The sequence below is a fragment of the Leiobunum rupestre genome, chromosome 4 (assembly GCF_980474605.1).
Source record: "Leiobunum rupestre chromosome 4, qqLeiRupe1.1.hap1, whole genome shotgun sequence".
NCBI classification, from domain to species: Eukaryota; Metazoa; Arthropoda; class Arachnida; order Opiliones; family Sclerosomatidae; genus Leiobunum; species Leiobunum rupestre.
Window position 1 is genome coordinate 19975837 of NC_143387.1, and position 21183 is coordinate 19997019.

A 21183-nucleotide genomic window follows, 5' to 3' on the forward strand; every position below is an offset into this window, starting at 1 on the left:
ACTAATTACGATGCCACTAGGTACGATTACAGAACTTAACAGAAGGGCCACCGTCAATGCTCGGAATGGGGCTGGGTCGCGTCTGAAAAGTTGTGTCGACGGATACACGACGAAACTATTTTTTAAAAAAAGTTACTAATCCCCTAAAATGACCATTTTTTTAAAAAAAACGTTACTAATCCCCTAAAATGACCATTTTTTTAAAAAAAACGTTACTAATCCCCTAAAATGACTACTTTTTAAAAATTAAGTTAATGAAAAAAATTATCATTTGCGGGCCAAAAAAAATAACTACGTAATCTACGCGTCAAGCGCTACTTTATCTGCAAAAAAAAACAGTAATCCCCTAAAATTACTACTTTTTTAAAATTAAGTTAATTAAAAAAATTATCATTTGCGGCCCTAAAAAAATAGTTTCGTAATCTACGCGTCAAGTGCTACATTCTCCGCCAAAAAAAAGCAAAATTACATGAGGCCGCTGTAGTTCAATTTTGCCAAAAAACCTAACCTGTAAAACCATATAAATTTCAGCATTATCCCAAAAATATTTATAAGGAATAGTTTCAACAATAATAATAACTAGTTATTTGATTGTGAGAATCCTGAGAACTAAAGAATAATTACCATATTCTTCGAGCAAAATAGTTTGTAATTTTGATAACGTTATACGATCAGATTGTCCAACAGAGGAATCATCTACTTCTGAGTCCGATGAGATTGGTACTTGACAGATTCGTAACCATAAGTAGTCTTCTAATTTATCTGCAACTTTATTATGATCTTCAGTGACATCGCAACAGCCCAAGATACAATAAACAATTCTGAAAACAATTAATTTTAATAATAATTCAATAAAACATTAAAAACCAAAAAAAAAATTAAGTAACAAGTCAGTCTAATGTAAAAACACTTCAGGATTCTTATTTTTAATTTCTTTCAAAAGTCACATCTCAACTTGTTCTACTTTTGCTATCAGTTGCTTATAGTGTCTACAATGGCATATAGCAACAAACCTATGATTTTAACATTTTGAGTCGGAGGGAATACTTAGCCCAATGTACCACACTGTTTCATACTTTTTAGTAGCTAATTTGTCATTTCCACTATTTATGCAAACAACAGCTAAACTTATTTTGGCTAGTAAACCAAGTATAATACAGCCTCAGTTTTGCAGAGCCAATAATAAATTTAAATATAAAGCTAAACAAGTTTAGTGATAGGCACTAGCTTGTGCATATAATTCTACCATATATTTTTTATATTAATATCACAGTTGAGCTAGAATGTTACTCACATTTATGGGTCATATACCAAAAAAAGAGCACTTTATGAATTATTTTATATTTTTATACTGGAATTCTTGAAAAATATTTGAAAAATGTGTTATTTTTAGGATATTGAAAATTCCAAAAATCAATGTTTTTAATTTATAGAATGTTACAAAAAATAATCCACATTGAATTCCCAAGACTAAAACTTAAAAAGAATCGAGTAAGCAAAACTTGTACGCATAATATTACCTTTTAAAAGGGTCTGTGCTTGCAGCTACAACTCGTCTGTAGTAGAGTCTAATCTGGCTTTCACTATTTGGACTAAGTCTTTTTTCTTCTTTAATTGAATACTCAGTTAGGTAATTCACAAAGTCTGCAAGCAGTGGCCTAGAAAAAGATTCATGATACCATTAAGAGCAAATAGGGGGAGTGGGCATCACTAACATTTTTTAGAGACAGCATTTTTCAAGAATTTTCAATCATTTACACTCTTTCCTTTCTGGAGTTTTTACACAGGTGAATACACCCAGAGAAGGAACAACAATGTAAGACGCTCAGAGCAAGTAAGGCGCGTTTAAGCGCCGTAAATTGGCCCTAGACTAGCTGGCGTTTCGGTCAAGGGTTATGGCTTTTTCTCAGTAATATTTTAACTTTTGGTAATGCAAAAACTTTTAATTTGGAATGCTTGGAGGAAATATGAAGTTTGTAAATGTTTCATTATACCGAGGTTTACATATTTTTCCATTAACATTCAAATTTAATAAAAAATAACGTAAATAATTTTTTTAATGCCTAAGAATCTGTGTCATTGCTGGGTTTCTTTAAGGCCTAGGAAACTGATAATGGACAATAACCATGCAGCCATTAAATATACTTCAGAACAACCAATAACTTAACTTACTGAAGTTGTTTGGAAATAAAAAAAGGTCTTTACAAAATTTAAGTGGTATTTTAATTCCTTAAAAGAGCAAGTTCGGTACGTTATCGAATCCGCCGCCAATTTCCTCTCAAGATCATCCAAGTCTCCTTAGAAGCGTTATTTAATTGCCCCAGTGACAGACTAGTGACGTTGCTCCGTCAGCCAAGCACACCCGGCGAACGTTTCCAAAATGTTATATGATTGGCTAAATTCAAATATTGTCATTTTTTTTGTCTCCCCCTTGTGGAAATGCCGACTTGCACTAGCCAAAGCTACAAATGCCTACTAGCTCCCATTTACTCCTGATAGTAATAATATTAATATGAGAATAATAAAATCAACATGAAACCAAAACAGAAACAGAAAAGATAAACTTTCAACTAGAAGGCTTCAAGGGAGCTTACCCAGTACTCTTCGCTACTTTCAGAGCAGCAGCGATGTCACCACATCGAATACAATAATAAATAAACGCCCAAACAGGTTGACCTTCGACTTCTCCATCCTAGAATAAGGAAAATCTTTATAACTGAAAGAGGTAACCTTTAACTTTCCTATATAGCGTTAAAAATAATATGCATATGATGTTACTACTAGCGACATGTGAGAGTCTGCTATTAATTTTCTACTAAATTGTGCTTTATCTAGCTTTACCTCTCATCAATTTTTTTGCTGTTTAAATGTTTAATTTGACTTCTGTTCAAAACCATCTTCACAATAGCCTAATTTAACAAACCTCTCAACAAAAACTCTTGGTAATAAAATATTTTCTAAATATTTATTGCAATGATTTGGAAAAATAAGATTGAAGGCTATGATTTAGCAAATTCAATTTAAAGCAAGGTGGAATTATCATACCTCTAGACCAGGATTGGAGGCAGGTAACTGAACATTGAGATAACTGTGAATTAATTTATACGTAGAAGGAATTCCACCAAGCTTGGCTTCATGCAAGTTTCCCTTCACAATGGAGCGGACAAAATCAAGATACCTAGAGAGAAAATAAGATTTTTTCAGTAAGGAAATCAACTTCGTCAAACTTTAAGTGATGTTACAAACTTTGATTCCAAATATTTTCTGGCTTGAGAAATTAAAGAGGCTTGCATTGGTTGCGAGCATCTGACTGCTAATATATCAGTTCCATGGTACACTGGTAAATCAGTCATTGTACACACTAGTTCCCATAAATCAACAGCACTCTTAACAGTAAGTAAAATTATCAATTTACCATTCGATGTTAACTAGGTAAGAGTAATTAATTAAATTGAAACTGTCCAATTGCCTACTACCATTATGTTAATTGTGAAAATTAATTACAATACTAAATGATACAGATACCTTGTCTTCCAACTGTTCTTGAGCAACTGTCAAGAATCGTTGGGAAAGGTTATTCTTTGATGAACCAGAAATAACACTATCATTGAAAAAATACAGCTAAAAAGGCAAAGAAAAGAGTTACATCGTTTATGGTATTTGGTGCAAAAATTTATTTGCTAGCTGCTAATTTTTTAATTAGTAGCAGCATTGAGCCAGATTTTTCAAAGAGTCGTATTTTTAAGCGAAACAATTATGATAAATATAAAATTATTTACCTCTCTCGCATAAGCAATTTCCATGTGATCCATGGAACTCCTGGTTTTACCAGTATTTGGTTCCACTCTATTTGCCTGTAATTAGCAAAAATATTAATACTAAAAGTAACAATATTAAAAACTATATTAGAATATCTCCTGAATATTAATCTGGTTTACTCAAGGATCTAATCACTTCCTAAATATCTGTACAGCAATTACGGCCATAAGAAACCAAGTAGTCTTGGGTAATGCTAAATCTGTAATAAATTGTGTAATAACTTCAGTATAGTCAAAGCTACACGCTTTTTCTTTGATCACAAGGCGTGATCAGCCACTGTTTTACTAAGTATTGTATTGAAATATTTTTGTAATTATGTTCTGAATCTTATCCCAAAAATTACAAACGAAAATTAAAAGAAATTAAACGAAAAATAACTATAAATCATTTTGGAATTAAAAATGATATAGTGTGGCCTTTGATTCAATTAATTTAACAAAAGGAAATTATTTTTAATTTTACACCCAAAAATTAGATGTGCCATTGACCTAAAAAACCCACCTTTGGCTATGGTTTTTTTTTAAATATGGATTAATTATAAAGAAAGAATACAATCAAATCACATAAAGAACAAAATTTGTATCATATTTGGTACCTCAAAAACACTGAAGGAGCTAATATCTGGTATTTGTAGGGCTTGTCCAGTTAGCGTATCTAAAATCTTTCGTTTCTCAGTTTCCCACTCCATTCGTAAACTTTGCCAATATAGTTTATTAGTTCTTTCAAAAGTCTAAAATAGATAAAAACAATTGTGTTATGTCAGTATGTGTAAAGAATAAATTTTGTTCAGTTATAAGAATAACATTGACTTACATCAAAAATAAATTTAAAATGAACAGAAAAATTATACATTAAACAAAACAGTGAATTTTTTCTTAAGTAGTTTGATGCTATTGAAACCATTAACTTATTTCAGTGGGGAGTTGTACATAAATATTGATGACAAAAAAAAATTAAAACAACGATGGTAATCTTAAAACTTGGACAATTGTTTTTTTATTTCTAATTGACCGTTTGATGACTATAAAGAGGTCATCAAACTAATGACGAAAAATCTGGTCAGTTCTAGCAATTCTGTTTCTTAACCAAAAAGTAGTAGGGATGCACCGATATATCAGTCTATTTTTCTAATATAGGTATCGGCCAATATCGGTATTAGAAAAATACTTTCAGGAAAATCTTTGAAAATAAGAAATTTCTCGATTAACTAACTAATTATAGTATTTTATTTCATTCGTTGCGCCAGGTACGCCAGACTTCAAAAGCTTGGTCATACCTTTTTTTTAGACAGGGGGTTAAGAATGTAAACAAATAAATATTAGATTTGTGATAGAAAATATGTATCAAGCAAAATGAAAAGAAACATTCGGAAATTCTCTTGCACACCCTTACCAAAAAATAAGTTGGATTTCAGTTTGTATTTAGTTTGTATACACATTATTAGTTGATATTGAGTTGGTATTAAGTAGGCTCAAGTTGTCAGCATATTTCAATTTACTATTAAAGAGGTAATAAGTTGTTATTTAGTTGGTAGGAAAATACTGCTTTTGCTAAGTTTATAATTAGTTGGTTTTTAGTAGTCAGGAAATTACATAATATTTTTAAGTTGGTTTTTAGATGTTTCCCTAGTAGGATTTAAGTTGCTTTTAAGTAGTTAAATGTAAATGTTGATTCTGGTTTAGTTGGAAATAAGTTGATTAATAAAGAGGATTTAAGTTATTTTTAAGTAGGCATTTGTCCCAAATACAAACTGAAAACCAAGTTGATATCCAAGTTGTCCTAAGTGGTTTTTAGCCAACATTTTTTGTTAAGGGCATTTTTTTAATGAAAAATTAGAATAAGATGGTATGACAGTAGACTGAAGAGTCTTTTACAATGATATTATTACATACACTACTCTCATGATAGATAAATTTTAACGAATAGCCGATATATCGGCTGTACCCATCTAGGTTCATCCCTTAAAGGAGACTGATTCATTCAAGGAAATTCCCACATGCACTACACAGAATGATATTTCAAAATCAGTCAAATCATGCAAACAAAAGGTAACGCAGAGGAGGAAATTCCACAGCCCATACCACAAAAGTGCACATGAGATATCATGTAGAGGTCCACAGGCCTCTACATAATAATTCAGATTATGAGCTTTGAAATAACTAGCATGGGATTATAAAAATAACAAATTGTTATTTATTTAAGGTATCATTATTAAACAGAATATAAGCTTTGGTATTTCTGTCTCTACCAAAAGGGGTTCCAAATAGTGGCTTCCCCTTATTATGACTTTTGATATTTTCGGGCATGCTTAGTGGTTTGTTGTAGAACTTATCCCTAAAATTGTTGGGGTCACAGACATCAAAAATATAGAATGGTAAAGACAATCAGCATGAAAATATTACTACAACACCAAATTACCCGTACATCTAAATATTTATTTCAATGGCAGAAGGTAACAAAAGGAATTATTTACACTTCAAGTACATAAAAAACAACAATACATGGTATTACTTACTGATCTCTTCGATTCTTCAATAACTGATAAAATAGCATTCTCACGCTGATTTTTTAAATAACCCTAATGTAAATAAAAAAGTAATAGAAATTGAAATGAGATAAAAGGTTGCAATATAAAATACAATAGCTTAGGTTATTGGTTGGGTTTGTGATACAATTTTATCATAAAAGAGACAATATTTGAAAATTTATGTACCTATAATTTAAATATTAACTCTAAATTTACATTTTATACTGCAATATATAACAAATTTGCAGTTATAAATGTCAAAAATAAGTAATTTAAGCAGAAATCTGTTAAATTCAAGATAAAATTTTTTATGTTTCCACTGATTTTTCTCTTAAACAAATTGCATCTCGTAAGTATATAATTTCGTAATTGCAGCTAGTGAGAATTTGAAAGTAGACTTTGTCCCTTCACCATAATTGACATAAGGTACTGTATCTAAGTCTACTACTATGTGTCTAATATTTGTAGGACTAAAATGTCAGAGAAAGGTTAGTTCTGAAAAAATTGAGTGTGCAATTAAATGAAAGGTATTTTGATATCGTAGTGTTAGTTTTTAATTTACATCTTTTAATACTAACAAAAAATTAATTGCTTATAGCCTACTTGGATATCAGTTTCTCTTATTGGCTCTATGGGTTCAAAGGGTTTTGCAGAACTAATGGTATCCAATTTATGTGCAATTCTTGGGAGATCGTAGCCTTTGCTGCCCAATAATATAGACCTAAAAAGATAGAAAAGAAATTATAGAATTAAAAGCAAGTTGAGTATTTAATTAAATTCTCTAGTTTATTAGTAATATTGCCCAACACAATGCTTCACTGCATGGTCTCTACGTGAACGAAAGTTTACTAGACTGATATTTGTTTTTAAACGTCCGGACGGGATGACTAAGGTTCCATGGTCGGGTGGCAAATCATTGGTGTGGGACTTCACCTGTACTGACCCGCTAGCGCCTTCTTATTTGGCCAATTCCTCTACAGCCCCTCTCTGGGCCGCCACCCAGGCTGAGAAGAGGAAAATAGCCAAACATTCGGGCCTTAAACACCGCTACCAATTTAAGGCCGTGGCTATTGAAACGCTGGGCTCCTTCGGTCGCGACGCCTTGGCTCTCATCCACGCCATAGGGCGTAAAATTCGAGATACCTCATCCAACGTATTGCTATAGCCGTGTAACGGGGTAACGCTGCTTCGATTTTAAGCACATTCCCTCCGGGAGCTTCGTTGGCGGTCTACATAGATAATCTATTTTAATGTAATTTTCTTTTTGTAATAAAGATTATTTTTGTTTTTTCATACTGAATTTCAGTGTCTAATATTGATTTTGTAATTCCTACAACTCTGTTGAGCAATATATATTAATACAGGGATATCCTTTTTTTGGTTAATTATTTTTTGACATACTTAAATGGTTAGACATTTGTTCTTTAAAATTACACTTTTGGATTTATATTAATATTTGTACTCACGCTTTAACATTGGAATTATCTTTTGAAACTTGCGCTGTTCTCGACCATAGCTGCTGCCCAGCTTCTAAAATTTGTCGTAGATTTCTTTGAACCCGAGGGAGTTCAGATGCTCCATCAATGTCAGCAGTTAACTGTTCTGCCTGCTGAAGAAGGTCCCCAAATCCAGTGTGAGTGTCCACATCCATCTTTAATTTTTACAATCTTAACTATCTACCACAAAATAAACTGCAATGACAAAAAAAATAGGCCCTATACTCCCAATAGATGGTAAAATAACTTCCAACCAAGGTTTAAACCATGGTGAAAACTAAGTTGTTTTTTTGAAATTTTGCTACTAATTACTCTGAATTATTCCCAATTATTTGTACATTTTCTTACAAAAACACTACGAAACTAAAACAAAAATGTCATGGCCAAAATATTTGTAAATTATCAGGGATGCACTGATATATCGGTCCATCCCTATACATTATTGAAACTTTAAAACTTCGTTTCTAGCAAAACCTTTGTAATATGCAAATCCAAAAATAAATCTACAATAACACAATTTAAAGCGATAGTTTATTATTGGCTAATAATAATCGACTAGGTACAGAGAAGGCATCTAAATTTGTGTTTTTGTTTTATGTTTTTAACAAAGAGGTTAAACAGTCAAAGAAGGGTAAGCCCTTTAAGTGTAGTCCCAGGAAATTACATAATATTTTTAAGTTGGTTTTTAGATGTTTCCCTAGTAGGATTTAAGTTGCTTTTAAGTAGTTAAATGTAAATGTTGATTCTGGTTTAGTTGGAAATAAGTTGATTAATAAAGAGGATTTAAGTTATTTTTAAGTAGGCATTTCTCCCAAATACAAACTGAAAACCAAGTTGAAAAACAAGTTGTCCTAAGTGGTTTTTAGCCAACTTATTTTTTGGTAAGGGTACATACAGCCTTAAGATAATTTTTTGCTTTTGTCCAAAATGATAAAATTTAATAATTTAATAAAAGCCAAATTTAGTATTTTATTCCTCTGAACAATAAGCAGTGAAGTTTGGCATGAATTAGGTTATAGATTTCACACCCTAATTCCCATATGTTCTTCAAAATATTTTGCTCATTGATCATAAATTTAGAACATACATACCGAATCTTATGTTGAGTACCAAAATTATCCTAGCTAAAGAATATAGCGGGTTAACATCTCTTTGATCTTGTGACATTTAGTTCTCTATGGGGAATGATCAATTTTTGGCAATTTTATGAGGATGTATGTAACTGATTAAACTAAAAAGAGTCAATTTTAAATATATTTTTACAATGCACCATAAATAGAATGAAAAATATTTGGTGGGAAATTAAAATTTTTATAAAATGTTTTTAATTAGGGATGCACCGATATATTGGCCTATTTTTCTATTATCAGTATCGGCCAATATTGACTTAAGCGAAGCCGATATTAGCCGATACCAGTATTAAAATTATATTAAAAAAAAACATTTAAAAATAAGAAATTCTCGATTAACTAATGATAATATTTTATTTGATTGGCCCCCTTACCAAAAAATAAGTGGTCTTGTAACTTTTTAAGTTGGTATTTGGAACAAATGCCAACTAAATACCAACTAAAAACCTACTTAAAAACCACTTTACACCAACTTAAAACCAACTAAAAGCTTTCTTAATAAAGACCACTTAAAACCAACTTTAAACCAACTTAAAAATTATAAGTAATTATCTGACCACTAAAAACCAACTTAAAACCAACTTCAAAAAATGAGTATTTTCCAGCCAACTTAAAAACAACTTAAAAACAACTTATTACCTCTTTAAATAAGTTTATTAAAATATGCTGGCAACTTGAACCTACTTAAAACCAACTTAAATGTGAAAACCTACTAAATACCAACTTAAAACCAACTTAAATGTGAAAACCAACTAAAAACCAACTTATTTTTTGGTAAGGGCCGCGCCACCTACCTCAGGCTTCAGAAGCTAGATCATACCTTTTTTTAGACAGGGCGCTAAGAGTGTAAACAAATAAAAAACAACAATATTGGATTTGTGATAGAAAATATGTATCACGTAAAATGAAATGAAAAATTAGAATAAAATGGTATGACAGTGAACTGAACTGTCTTTTACAATGATTTTATCTTATACACTACTGTTATGATAGATAACTTTGTTAATATTGGCTGATATTTTTTTTTTCGCCCAATATTACCGGCCACGAATAGCCGATATATCGGCTGTACCCATATCAGTGCATCCCTAAGCAAGACACCGCAAAATAAAAAATGGTTTTGGGTCGTATTTTTAACCCTCTTTCAAAAGGACTTATGAAAAAAATTATATTTATGGTGTGTTGTAAAAATACATAACATACATGCTGAGAAAATTGCCAAAAACTACAAAAAGGGTTTTTTTTTTTCAGATTGCGCCCCCTGGTGGTGAGATCGGAAAAAATATTTACCAAAAATTGATCATTCCCCATAGAGAACTAAATGCCACAAGATCGAAGAGATTTGAGGAGAGGGCACTTTTTATATTCTTAACCTGCTACATCCTTTATGTTTACCTATCCATTCTGGCTTTGAACTTCATAAAAGTTCTATATAGTAAAATTTTAAATAATTGAGATAAGAAACTATAACTATGTAGTATAAAGTAAAAATAACAAATGATTTGGGGGTTACCAAGGTCTATTAGGGGGAAAAACTTCAACCAATAGCCCTGTACGAATAGCGAATATACATCTTAAATAGCTTGTTCATGAAAGATCTACATGGCCTAACCACTAAGGATGCACCGATATGGGTACAGCCATTATATCGGCTATCCGTGGAAAATAATATTGGCCAATATTAACAAAGTCATCTATCATAACAGTAGTGTATATGAAAAAATCATTGTAATAGATAGTTAAGTGCACTGTCATACCATTTTATTCTAATTTTTCATTAAAAAAGTTTGCAAGAACATATCAGAATGTTTTTTTTTTCATTTTACTTGATACATATTATCTATCACAAATCAAATATTGTTCATTTTATTAATTTACACTCGAAACCCCGTCTAAAAAAATGGTCTAGCTTCTGAAGTCTGGCGTACGTGGCGCGGCCAATCACTCTTTGGGTTTTTTAAAAACGTAGCCTTGCTAGAATATATCTATCAGCACCTGCATCCAGTGGTGATAGTGAAAGGCTATTTAGTACAACCGGAAAGCTACTTACAAAATTAAGAAATAGACTAAAGAACTGGCTTTTTTAAAGGGAAATGCCAGGTTGTGGAAATAAAATATTATCATAAGGTAATTAATTGAGTATTTTATTATTTTTAAATGTTTTACCTGCAAATATTTTTTGAATACCGGTATCAGTCAATATTGGCTTCATTTAAGGCTACATTGGCCGATACTGATATTAGAAAAATTGGCCGATATATCGATGCATCCCTGCTAACCACCAAAGTTCCAAGTCACTATTTAAATTTTTTAACATCAAAGTTCTTACCGAACGTAAAGATATAACTTAACAATGTCAGCAACACCTTATATAGTTCTCATTCAACAGCTGTGTTCTCAACAATTAATAAGTCTTAATTTGTATTATCACCTGGAAGGCTATAAGTTTTTCCACTTTTTAGGGTAATTTAATGTTCTATCTCTTTAGATCAACAGACTGTAGCTCTCATCTTCTTTGAAGAAACCATCGCACGAGTTCCCCTTGCTTTGCTCTCTGATCATCACTCAATTGTTAATTATTTCTCAATCATCTCTTATATATATAAATTTTATATTCCACACTGCCTTCTCCTTAATCACTAATCAGTCACAGTTAATAAAAATAAACTTTAGAAGTGCAAAACATGTGGGAATTGTTATCATCATCACTATAGGAGATATCGCTGTCAGCCTACATAAAAGGTGATTGTCTTGATTTAGGTGAATTTATATTAAGGAATGTTCATTAAAAGATTCATTTTATCAATATTTTTAATTATTTTACCTGAGAACGTTATTGTACTACAGCAACCGAATAATACGTCATAAAATAATTAGGTAAATTCAAACGACCGCGGGAAATGAAACCACGAGCGGATAATTGCACGACGACTCTCCAGTCTAGAACTAGTAGAATTTATAACAGCGCGCTTATAAAGCCGTGTTAGAATCTTAGTATATATTTGGTCTATAGTAAAGCAGAGTACACGTGGAAAATTAATTTGCTTGGACTATACTACAAAGTGGAGGTCACAAGATTTTATATTTTTAATGAAAGTATCACCAAAAGTTACTTTTGGTATCACTTTAAACAATATGTTAAAAATAAACAAGAAATATAAATTTAAAAAATTAATCGTTAAATTTTTTTTTTTTTTTTATTCAATGACGGTGCATGGGACAAATAGTCCTCTCACCCACAGTACAAAATAGTAAGAATACATGTTTTTTATTTTTTTTTAATTTTTTTCGGTGTGGTGTGTTAGTAGTCATCTACAGAAATTCTATTGGAAGGAATGGTATGCATAGAAGTAGCTACGTTGACAGTTCAGAGCATCAAGTCCACGATGAGCCAAAGCCCTTGGCATCGCGTTCGGTGGTGTCAAGGGAGTGGACTTCGGATAGCGACATGTCTTCTGGCATAAGCGTGCAGATTAGTTGAGCGATAGCTTGGTTTGATGTTATCTGAATAGGCTCCGTCAAGATGTTATAGAGGAGAACGGCTATGTTTCCCCTGAAGTCCGGATCTATGACCCCTGCTGCCACCTGTATGCCTTTTCCATTAGTTCTTGTTTTCCCGAGATTCGTCCGTAGGTATGCTCAGGGAATTTAATAGTTATATCCAGTGGTATGAGGGTGTTCGAGTTGGGAGGTATAGCCGTGGCTATTGGGCTGAAGAGGTCCCATCCTGCTGCCATCGGAGATCTGCGCCGCGGCAGCACTGCGTTCAGCGAAAGCTTTTTACACTGCATCTGCGTAATGAAATATTATTGTCGATCTTTGTGGAATGGATATCTGTTATTTAGTCTGCAATAAAGTTTCAGAACAGCTAGAAGGGAGTTTAGGAGAAGTAAATTCCCCAGGTATATGGCGTGTCGGATGTGGTTAATGTCAAAAAGGGTATTGATCGGCAGGCTGTGTTGTATAGCGCTGTGCAGATGGGCGAACCTCTTGCAGCTGATGACGACATGTTCAATATCTTCCGTGACCCCGCATGTCATGCATGATGGGGATATGGTTTTGTCGTGGAGACGATGTATGAGCTGCCGTGTAGGGAAGCGGCGACATAGAAAGAGATTGACTAAGACGCAACGAGACCGATGTCCCCGGTATCTAGCGGTTGGGGGGGCGAAGAATTCCTGGCGGAGTGGTTGGAGCTTGGCTTCGGAAGTTGCGGCCCACGTAGTTGTATAATATTTGCGGAATGCGTTTTTATGAAGTCTTTGTAGTGTCGTCTTTGTGAAAGGCAGAAAAATCGCTGAATCGTAGGCCGCAGTGGTCGCTGCTTGTTTAGCTAACGAATCCGCTTCCTCGTTTCCATCAATCCGGCAATGGGACGGACACCATATCAGTGATATGTCGGGATGTGTTGTCAGCGTCTGTGTAATGCTTGTGACTAGCCAGTCAGCGGAGGAATGTGATACAATTTTTGCCAGGGCGCTTTGGGAGTCAGAGCAAACGACTACATTAGTAGTGTGTGGAGTTACTAATGCTAGTGCGTAGTGAACAGCTAGGAGTTCGAGCCGGGAGATATCGTGGTAGCTGTTTACCCTAATTGCTGTCTTGATATTAAGATCTTGGTAATAGTTAGTGTAGGGAGCTGTTGGCTCGCGTGGCATGAAGGGCTTGCCACCACCCTCCTACGCATTGTAACCCGGCCACCTGAATTAAGGGCTTTAAAAGTCGCAGGATGACTTAGGCCTAGGGTGGTGCCTTGGGTATTAGCCTAGCTGATTATTATTATTATATCCCAATCCCGCCAGGTCCGTCTCTGATGGAGAGGGAGGCATCTGTGTATAATGTGGTCTTGCTTGGATTCTGTGTCCACCGGTCCAGATTGAAGTGAAATTCTTGGTACATCTGTGCATTAGAGAGGTCTGATTTGGTCCCGATGAGCCATTTTGACAGAATTCTGTGGGTATGGTCTACCGACTCCCACGGTGGCGATTCCACTGTGGCTTTGTCTTCGGCTTGTGCGAGGGCTATTTGTGGCATGTTTGGACGTATTTTCTCTTGAATGTATAGCAGTCTGTTGGGTAGAGGCTGTCTGTGTATTGATGGAAGTCTGGGTAGAAGGACTTCCTTTATGTCGTAGTTCGCGTCGACTGATAATAGACGCGCTAAATATAGGGCTTCCTTTTCTCGAAATCTGTCCTGAAGAGGCAAGATGACACAACAGCTGTGGAGAGCAGCTATTGGGGTGGATGGTGGAACACCTAGAATAGTTCGCAGGGCTGCGTTTTGTACTGCCTGCATTCGGTGAATATTTTTGTTGCTTGTAGATGAGTATAAGAGCGACCCGTAGTCTAATTTTGGGCGAATAAATTGAAGGTATATGGCCGCCAGTGCCTTGTGAGACGCTCCCCAGGTCTTTCCAGCAATGGCTTTTAGGAGGTTAAGCCGCTTTTGGCATTGTATAACGGTTTGCTCCACATGTTTGTTCCATGAAAGTCTCTCGTCGAAAATAATGCCGAGGTATCTGCAATAGGATACTTCATGTATGGTGGTCCCATCAATATGTAGTTGGAAATCATTGTCTGTTCTTCTTTTCCGAGTAATTATGAGGTAGGTACATTTCGAGTATTGCAGATGTAGTTCCCATTTGTCCATATATAACGCTATCATATTCAGTGCCATCTGAATTTCACGTTGGAGGTGAGTTAGGCTGGAGCTAGTCGACCAGATCGCTATGTCATCTGCATGCAGACCTTTTGAAGTATTATGTGGAAGATCGCGGCATATGCCATCAATGGCATAGTTGAACAGCAATGGGCTTAGCGGATTTCCCTGTGGGAGTCCCATGTTAAAGGCTTCCGGGTGGGAGAGTGTTCCATTGAGGAAGACTTGAACTTTCCGGACGGAGAGCAAGTTTTTGATCCAGTTGAATATGTGGCCGGTATATCCGTGGCTTTCAAGCAGACTACATAGCTTTTCGGTGGATATACTGCCGAAAGCATCCTTGAGGTCTAGAAATACTATTGCCATGAATTTTTTTGTACTGAGGGCAGCCTCGGCTGTGTCCTTGATACGAAGTGGGTGCTCCAAGGGTGTTCTACTTTTCCGGAAGCCAGTTTGTTCTTGGGATAGCCGGGAGTCTGATTCCAGCAGAAAACGGAATCGAGTTTCCACCATCTTGTCAAATAGCTTCTTTAAAGCGAATTGGAGGACAATTGGGCGAAACGAGCTTGGTTCCTGGGGATCCTTCCCTGGTTTGGCAAACGGCAGTAGTATTGCATCATTCCATGTATGAGGATATGTATCTGTTGACCAACATACATTACAAAATTGTAGCAACAGTCGCAGAAAGGTGTCTGGTAGATATTTCAGAATATGGTTTGTGATGTCATCCTTGCCCGGTGCGGTATCTTTCAGTGACAACCAGGCTGTTTGGAATTCGCGCCATGTAAACGAGTCGTTGAATTGCTGGTTTTGTATATTGGTAGGAGATCTTGTCGATGGGTTGTGGAATGACGGGTTGTCTGTGTAATATAGAGATGAGTAATATGAAATCAGAACCTCAGCAGTCTCCTGGGCCGATGTCGTCAGCTGTCCATTAGGGGTGTTAATCGTTGGCGTTGTAGAAACGGGTTGAGAGCCTTTCGTATACCACTTGATCTTCCTCCAGACGGCGCCTGCTTTAGTAGATGATCCTATCGTGTTGCAATAATTTTGCCAGCTTTGGGATTGTGTTCTTTTGACTAGGCGTCGCAGTCGTGCCCTTTCCCGTTTGAATATGATCTTGTTTTCCTGAGTGGGATGAGTAACAAGCTGTCTTCTAAGTTTATTTACCCTTTTCTGACTGGAGGCGATGGACTGTGACCACCACGGTGGTTTTACTTGGTGGTTCTGAGAATTCCCTGAGGTGCTTGATGGTATATGTGAGGTTGCTAGGTGGGTGATTACTTCTCGGATTCCTTCCCACGTGGTTAGAAGCCGTGGGGTAGTTCGCGCAATGTAGTCGGCCTCCTTGGTGAAATCCGCCCAATTTGCACGGTTGTAGATAGTGTCTGCCGTTGAAATCGCCTAGTATGAGGAACGGAGCCTTTAGCTGTGACGACAGAAGAGTTAGCTCGCTTCGTGACGCATTACCCTTAGGATTATAGACTGAAACTACTTGCAGGTTGGCGTGCCCCCACGCTATCTGAATACCTACCAGTTCCAGGTGAGGAATATCTGGAAGCTGGAGTTTGGTTGCTTTAAAGAGGCTTGAGGTCATTAGTGCCACCCCGCCACCTCTAGAGGCTGTTCTATCTGTCCGGAAAACATCATAAGTTTTTAGGTTGAAGTTATTGGTGTGTTTTGTATTTAGCCAAGTTTCTTGAAGGGCGACGATGACTGGAGTATAACGTTGGAGAATATCAGTTAAGGAGGAAACATTTGCCTTAAGGCTGCGGATGTTCCATTGGAGGACGGAGTTGCTTCTATGGTGTTGACTATTGGTCCGTGGAGACATTGCCTGCCATCGATGCCGCTACTATATCTGTGTTTTGCTTGAGAATTTCTTTGGTGAGAGAGGTTTTCAAAAACCGGCTTGTGCTTTGGATAATAGCTTCTGTCAGCTTGTCGAGGTTGGCATTGGGTAAAAATTGATAGAGTACGTCGGTAAGGATGTGTAACATTTTTGCAATAAATTTCTCAGTTATGGTGTCTGTGTGAGGTGAAGCGGTATAGTTTGGGCTGGAATGCCACTGGCTTGGCTGTTTGTGAGAAATGGAAGAGTCTCTCATGTGGGTAGGCTCCAATTCTGGGAAATTAGACGCATTGTAATTATATGTGGATTTACGTAATTGTGTGTTGAATGTTTTGCTTGCTTCCCTTTTAGTTGAGTTGTTCATTGCCTGTATTCTCAAAATTTTGAGTTCTTTTTTTTTAGCTGGGCAGTCTTTAAATGATGCTGCATGAGGATTTTTGCAGTTAATGCATAGTGCTGGTTTCTGGCATTGATTCATTTCATCATGTTGTTTCCCACAATTGTCGCATGTTGGGGACGTGCTGGGGCATTGGATACCGAAGTGTCCAAGACGACGGCATTTGACGCATTGTATAGGCCTGCGCTCGTACTTGGCAACCTGGAAGCGGCGAAAAAATAGTTTGACAAAGTCGGGTGGTGGAGAAGAGAATTCCAGTAGCATGGTTCGACTGGTGGCACCGAGCCGTTTAACATTTGAAATCAGGTACCCACTATCTATGAGATCTTGGAATATGTCTTCGTTGGCCAAGTTGATATCTACATTATATATAATCCCTTTATTCGCCGCTGAAGTTGGCGTACCTGTTCTCTTGACTGATATTTGAAATTTTCCCAGTCGAGTGAGCTTGTTAATGGCTTCCTCCTGATCTGCGTTAGATGGCCTGAGGAATAGATCTCCACTTTTTAGGATGTCTAGTTCTGCTATTTCGCCAATATCTGTTTTAATGATTTGGCTTAGTTCTCTGAGACTGACGTCGTGGAACGTTTTCCTAGGTGTGGTAGGTTGGTTAGAGTTTGATTGTTGAGTTGGTTGTATGGAAATAATAAAGGTTTGAGGTTTTAAGGGCCGAGGCCCGTTTACTTGCATGTCTTCTTCCATATCATCAAGGTCAGCGGCGTCTGCTATGTCTTTCTGACCTTTTTGTCGTTTAAATTTAGGAGAGTGGCCTGAAAACCGGGAGTCATGTGCCATGACAGTAGGGATAGGGATAGGGAAGAAAGAAAGAAAAGGGAATATAAGGAACTAGGAAGAGAGAGGGGTACAAGCAAGAAAGAAGGGGGAAAGAAAAAAATACCTTTGGCTACGACTAAAAAAACCGGAGCAAAATAAATAGTGGCCTACCCTTTCGAAAATTTATTCCGACTCTGTCCATCGTTAAATTTTAAAGGACCATTTCAGGATTATTCCCATTCAGTTCAGTCAGAGAGGGTAAAGTCGCTTCGCTACTGAGAGGCGTCTCTTCCTATTCCCGCAATGTTAAAATTTCGTTACCAGTTTTTGACGCACGCGCGAATAGAAGAAATTACAAATGAAGTTCAGGATCCCACTACCAGGGTGCTACAGGGTGTCGTTAGTTAAATTTTTTTAGAAGAATTTTGTTACATCCGCAATATGGCACCGATTATTTTCTTATTTCTGATACTAAAAAATTTAAATAAAATGTGAAATGGTTGTTTCATGTGAATTTATGACGCAAGTAAGTACAACTAATTATTTTTAAATATTATATTTGAATATTGAAGTGTCAATTCTTTTTAACAGCCTAAAATAATGGGAAACATAAATAGCCAAGGCCTAACAACAATAACAATAGAAATTAATATATTGGAAATGAAATAAGATCAAATAACTTAATGAAAATAAATAAGAAATAAATATATAAGATAAAGCTTCGAAGTAGTTCAAAAAAGACGAATATGAGGTATGAGTTTAGTGCTGTATCTTCATCAATTTCCTGTCCAGTCTTTTCTGTGTCTTTTTGTAATCATGATCGAGATCTTGTTTTTTCAGGGCACTGTGCATGCAAAACTCAACGAAGAAACTTATCATGTTTTGAAATACAGTCGGACATGTTGAATCTATTGATGCTTGAAACCAAGTCTTGTCAATTCGACGTGTAATAAATTTTTCCATACGCTCTTTGACATTTGGCATGTGAGATAGTAGTTTAAAGCTAGTATCAAATACCTCATTTGTTTCTGTAATAAACTTTAAAAAATTGTCAGTAGGTACTATAAGGCTACCAAAAGAAGAGTTCTTTGTTGTTTTGAAAAACTTGAAGAAGGAGAGCACATTTGTAGGATCAATAATTGGATTGTTCTTTTTGAGTTGGCTGAGGCAAGAGGAGCATTGGTGGTTGGAAAAACAGCGATGGATTAGATATCCTGATATATAGCTAAGGACATTTTGTTTAAGTAGATTTGGACTCTCAATTGAATTGCATATGCTCTGTTCGAATGTGTTTAGAAGATGATGACAATTGCGTGTTTAAATCTAAAGTTCTTTTACCATTGTGATTAACAACTAAAGTAATGTAATTTATTAAAATTATTTATTATTGAGATAGACAGTTTCAAATTTCAATTACCATTTTCTGAATTTTCGCATGAAATACTGCTGGACAAAGTGTAATTATGTTCATCTAGAACATTCAATGTGTTTTCCTCTGAAATTGGTTGTGATGCGTTTGTGACCAACGCGCTTTCTTCCAACCCATGTTCATATGTCGCGTATGGATATGCTATACATTTTAGTATATTATTGTCAGTAAATTTTTTAAACCACATTAAGAACCCTTAGATGTTTTTCTTTATACTTCACTAACTGTACTGGAAAATGAGTAGTGTTAATAAAATATTGTTGGCACAGCTGATGGTATTAGACTATTTTTAGTTTTAATATTCATAAAACTCGTCAGTGAAATGATTAGAGCAAAACCTATGGTTAAAGTGTAGGTATTCCGTTGTTTTATTTGTCAGATTCTCATTTTTTACATTATCCAACTATGATAGGGAACTGAAATTTCAATAAGAAAGTTAAAGTAAAAATAAACCTATGTAAAAAACGCGTATTCACCGTTCCTTTTCCCTTGGAAACTTGAAAAATGATAATCGAGAATTCTTATTTTTCGTATTAGAACAATTTACGGCGGAACACAATGGTCCAGGCATTATTTAAAACATTTAAAAACTACTTAAAATGTAAATTAAAAACGAATCAATTTTTGCGTCGTACTAAACTGAATATTGAATCGCGCGCTAGGACTTCCGGATACGCTTGCAGCGCCATCAAACGTTCGGATCCTATGGGCATTTTCGCCGAAAAAAATAAATACGGATTTTTGAACGAGAGACGCCTCTCAGTAGCGAAGCGACTTTACCCTCTCTGGTTCAGTTCAGTTCTTTTCCCACCCCGGGTAGGTTCCTTTTGGTTCAGAGAGAGTCATTAGCTGAAAACTATTCGTGAGTTCTGAACCGTTAAGAGAACGGCCTAGGACTGAGCTGTAACGTCACGCAAAAGTTCTGGATAGTTCAGAACTTTTGTACGATTAGTTGTGATTCGTACGATTTGACGTACGCAGCCCGATGTGCAGACGAATTTTAGAGATTTCAACCTTGAGTTCCGACCAGTACTTGCTCTTGAGCAGGTACCATTTAGAACGGTTCCGAACGGTTCAACAAGAGGTTCTTGTCTGTGAATAGTTTGCATTTGGGTAGTTCTAGAATTTGTTTTGCCGAATAGTGCGCATGGGGACTGGTTGAACGGTTCAGAACTCACGAATAGTTTTCAGCTACTATCGCATTGAGTTATTATTATATTATATTAATCTAGAGATCCAATCAAATCTGCTACCCGCGAAACAATTTTGAAAATTACGAATGAGCCGTCTGCTCTAAAATGACGAGAAAACGTTATCATTCGACCCGTGGCGCCATCCGCTTTTTTATGTGGTGATCTTAAATCGTTTTGACGGCAAACTCGTCTTATTTGAAATAATTAGGCTTAGTTAATGAACCGCGCATTTCGAACGCTTTTCAAAAGGTACTTTGAAGAAAAGTAATTATAGGAAACTTAATGTAGTATAAGTTATTTTAATGTAAAATAAGATGTTATAAATTAATGGTATTTAATCTAATAATTATAAAACAATGTGACGAAAATGTTTCGTTAAAAACTGTGTAAACACAAGTAGAAATAAAAAGGTTTCGTGGTTTATTTAAATCTCTTAGTACATGGGTTAGGTTAATTGTAAAAATAATGTTTTAAAATCAAGATTCCCAGCTGTGTTTCTTTCAGAAAATTTTCTTCGGGGGGGTTTCCCAGACATCCGGGGGTGCCAGTATCCAGTGGCGCGCGTAGCACTCCATGCACGCCTGGAAGTGGCGTCTGAAAAGGGGGAAGCTCCGGGGGGGGGCGATAGACTTTTTCCAGGGGGGCTTCGCGCCCCCCCCGGAGAGATGCTTGAAAGAAACACTGATTCCCAGTTGTAATAATAGATGGCGCCTTATATCAGTAAGACCTTTGACCTTTCTCAATGATAAACTAATTTTGAGCCCCTCCCAAATTTTCATGTATAAGACAAAATTACTTTTTTAGTCTTATACGCCGTTTGGTTCAGATTTGAAGGTAAGAGCACGTTGAGACCAATCGAATAATCAGGTCATATCAAATTTCAAGGTCACCGGAAGTGTCGTCACGTG

The 21183-nt window shown here is 35.8% G+C and overlaps 1 protein-coding gene and 1 long non-coding RNA gene across 4 annotated transcripts in view; one reads left to right on the forward strand and one right to left on the reverse strand.

Annotated features, from left to right (window-relative positions):
- Nucleotides 1-11918, reverse strand: part of Nup93-1 (Nucleoporin 93kD-1) — a 33731-nt gene extending 21813 nt beyond the window's left edge. The window contains exons 1-12 of one of the 3 annotated variants that reach the window (XM_090171824.1): nt 11797-11918; nt 7813-8037; nt 6950-7067; nt 6335-6397; nt 4415-4549; nt 3780-3854; nt 3526-3621; nt 3247-3386; nt 3046-3178; nt 2595-2692; nt 1521-1658; nt 625-821 (exon numbers count right to left, since the gene is read on the reverse strand). In XM_090171824.1, coding sequence (XP_090027950.1) covers nt 625-821; nt 1521-1658; nt 2595-2692; nt 3046-3178; nt 3247-3386; nt 3526-3621; nt 3780-3854; nt 4415-4549; nt 6335-6397; nt 6950-7067; nt 7813-7997 — 1378 coding nt within the window. In that variant the 5' untranslated portion in view covers nt 7998-8037; nt 11797-11918. Of the gene's footprint in view, nt 1-624; nt 822-1520; nt 1659-2594; nt 2693-3045; nt 3179-3246; nt 3387-3525; nt 3622-3779; nt 3855-4414; nt 4550-6334; nt 6398-6949; nt 7068-7812; nt 8038-8933; nt 8967-11403; nt 11672-11796 lie in introns of those variants that run through there. The other 2 variants (XM_090171826.1, XM_090171825.1) reach the window with 2 other exon arrangements.
- A 6178-nt stretch (nt 11919-18096) lies between these two features.
- Nucleotides 18097-19153, forward strand: LOC149946580 (uncharacterized). The gene is made up of 4 exons (XR_016480496.1): nt 18097-18179; nt 18245-18404; nt 18494-18599; nt 18709-19153. It is a non-coding gene; the product is annotated as an uncharacterized LOC149946580 (long non-coding RNA).
- Nucleotides 19154-21183: the final 2030 nt, after the last annotated feature.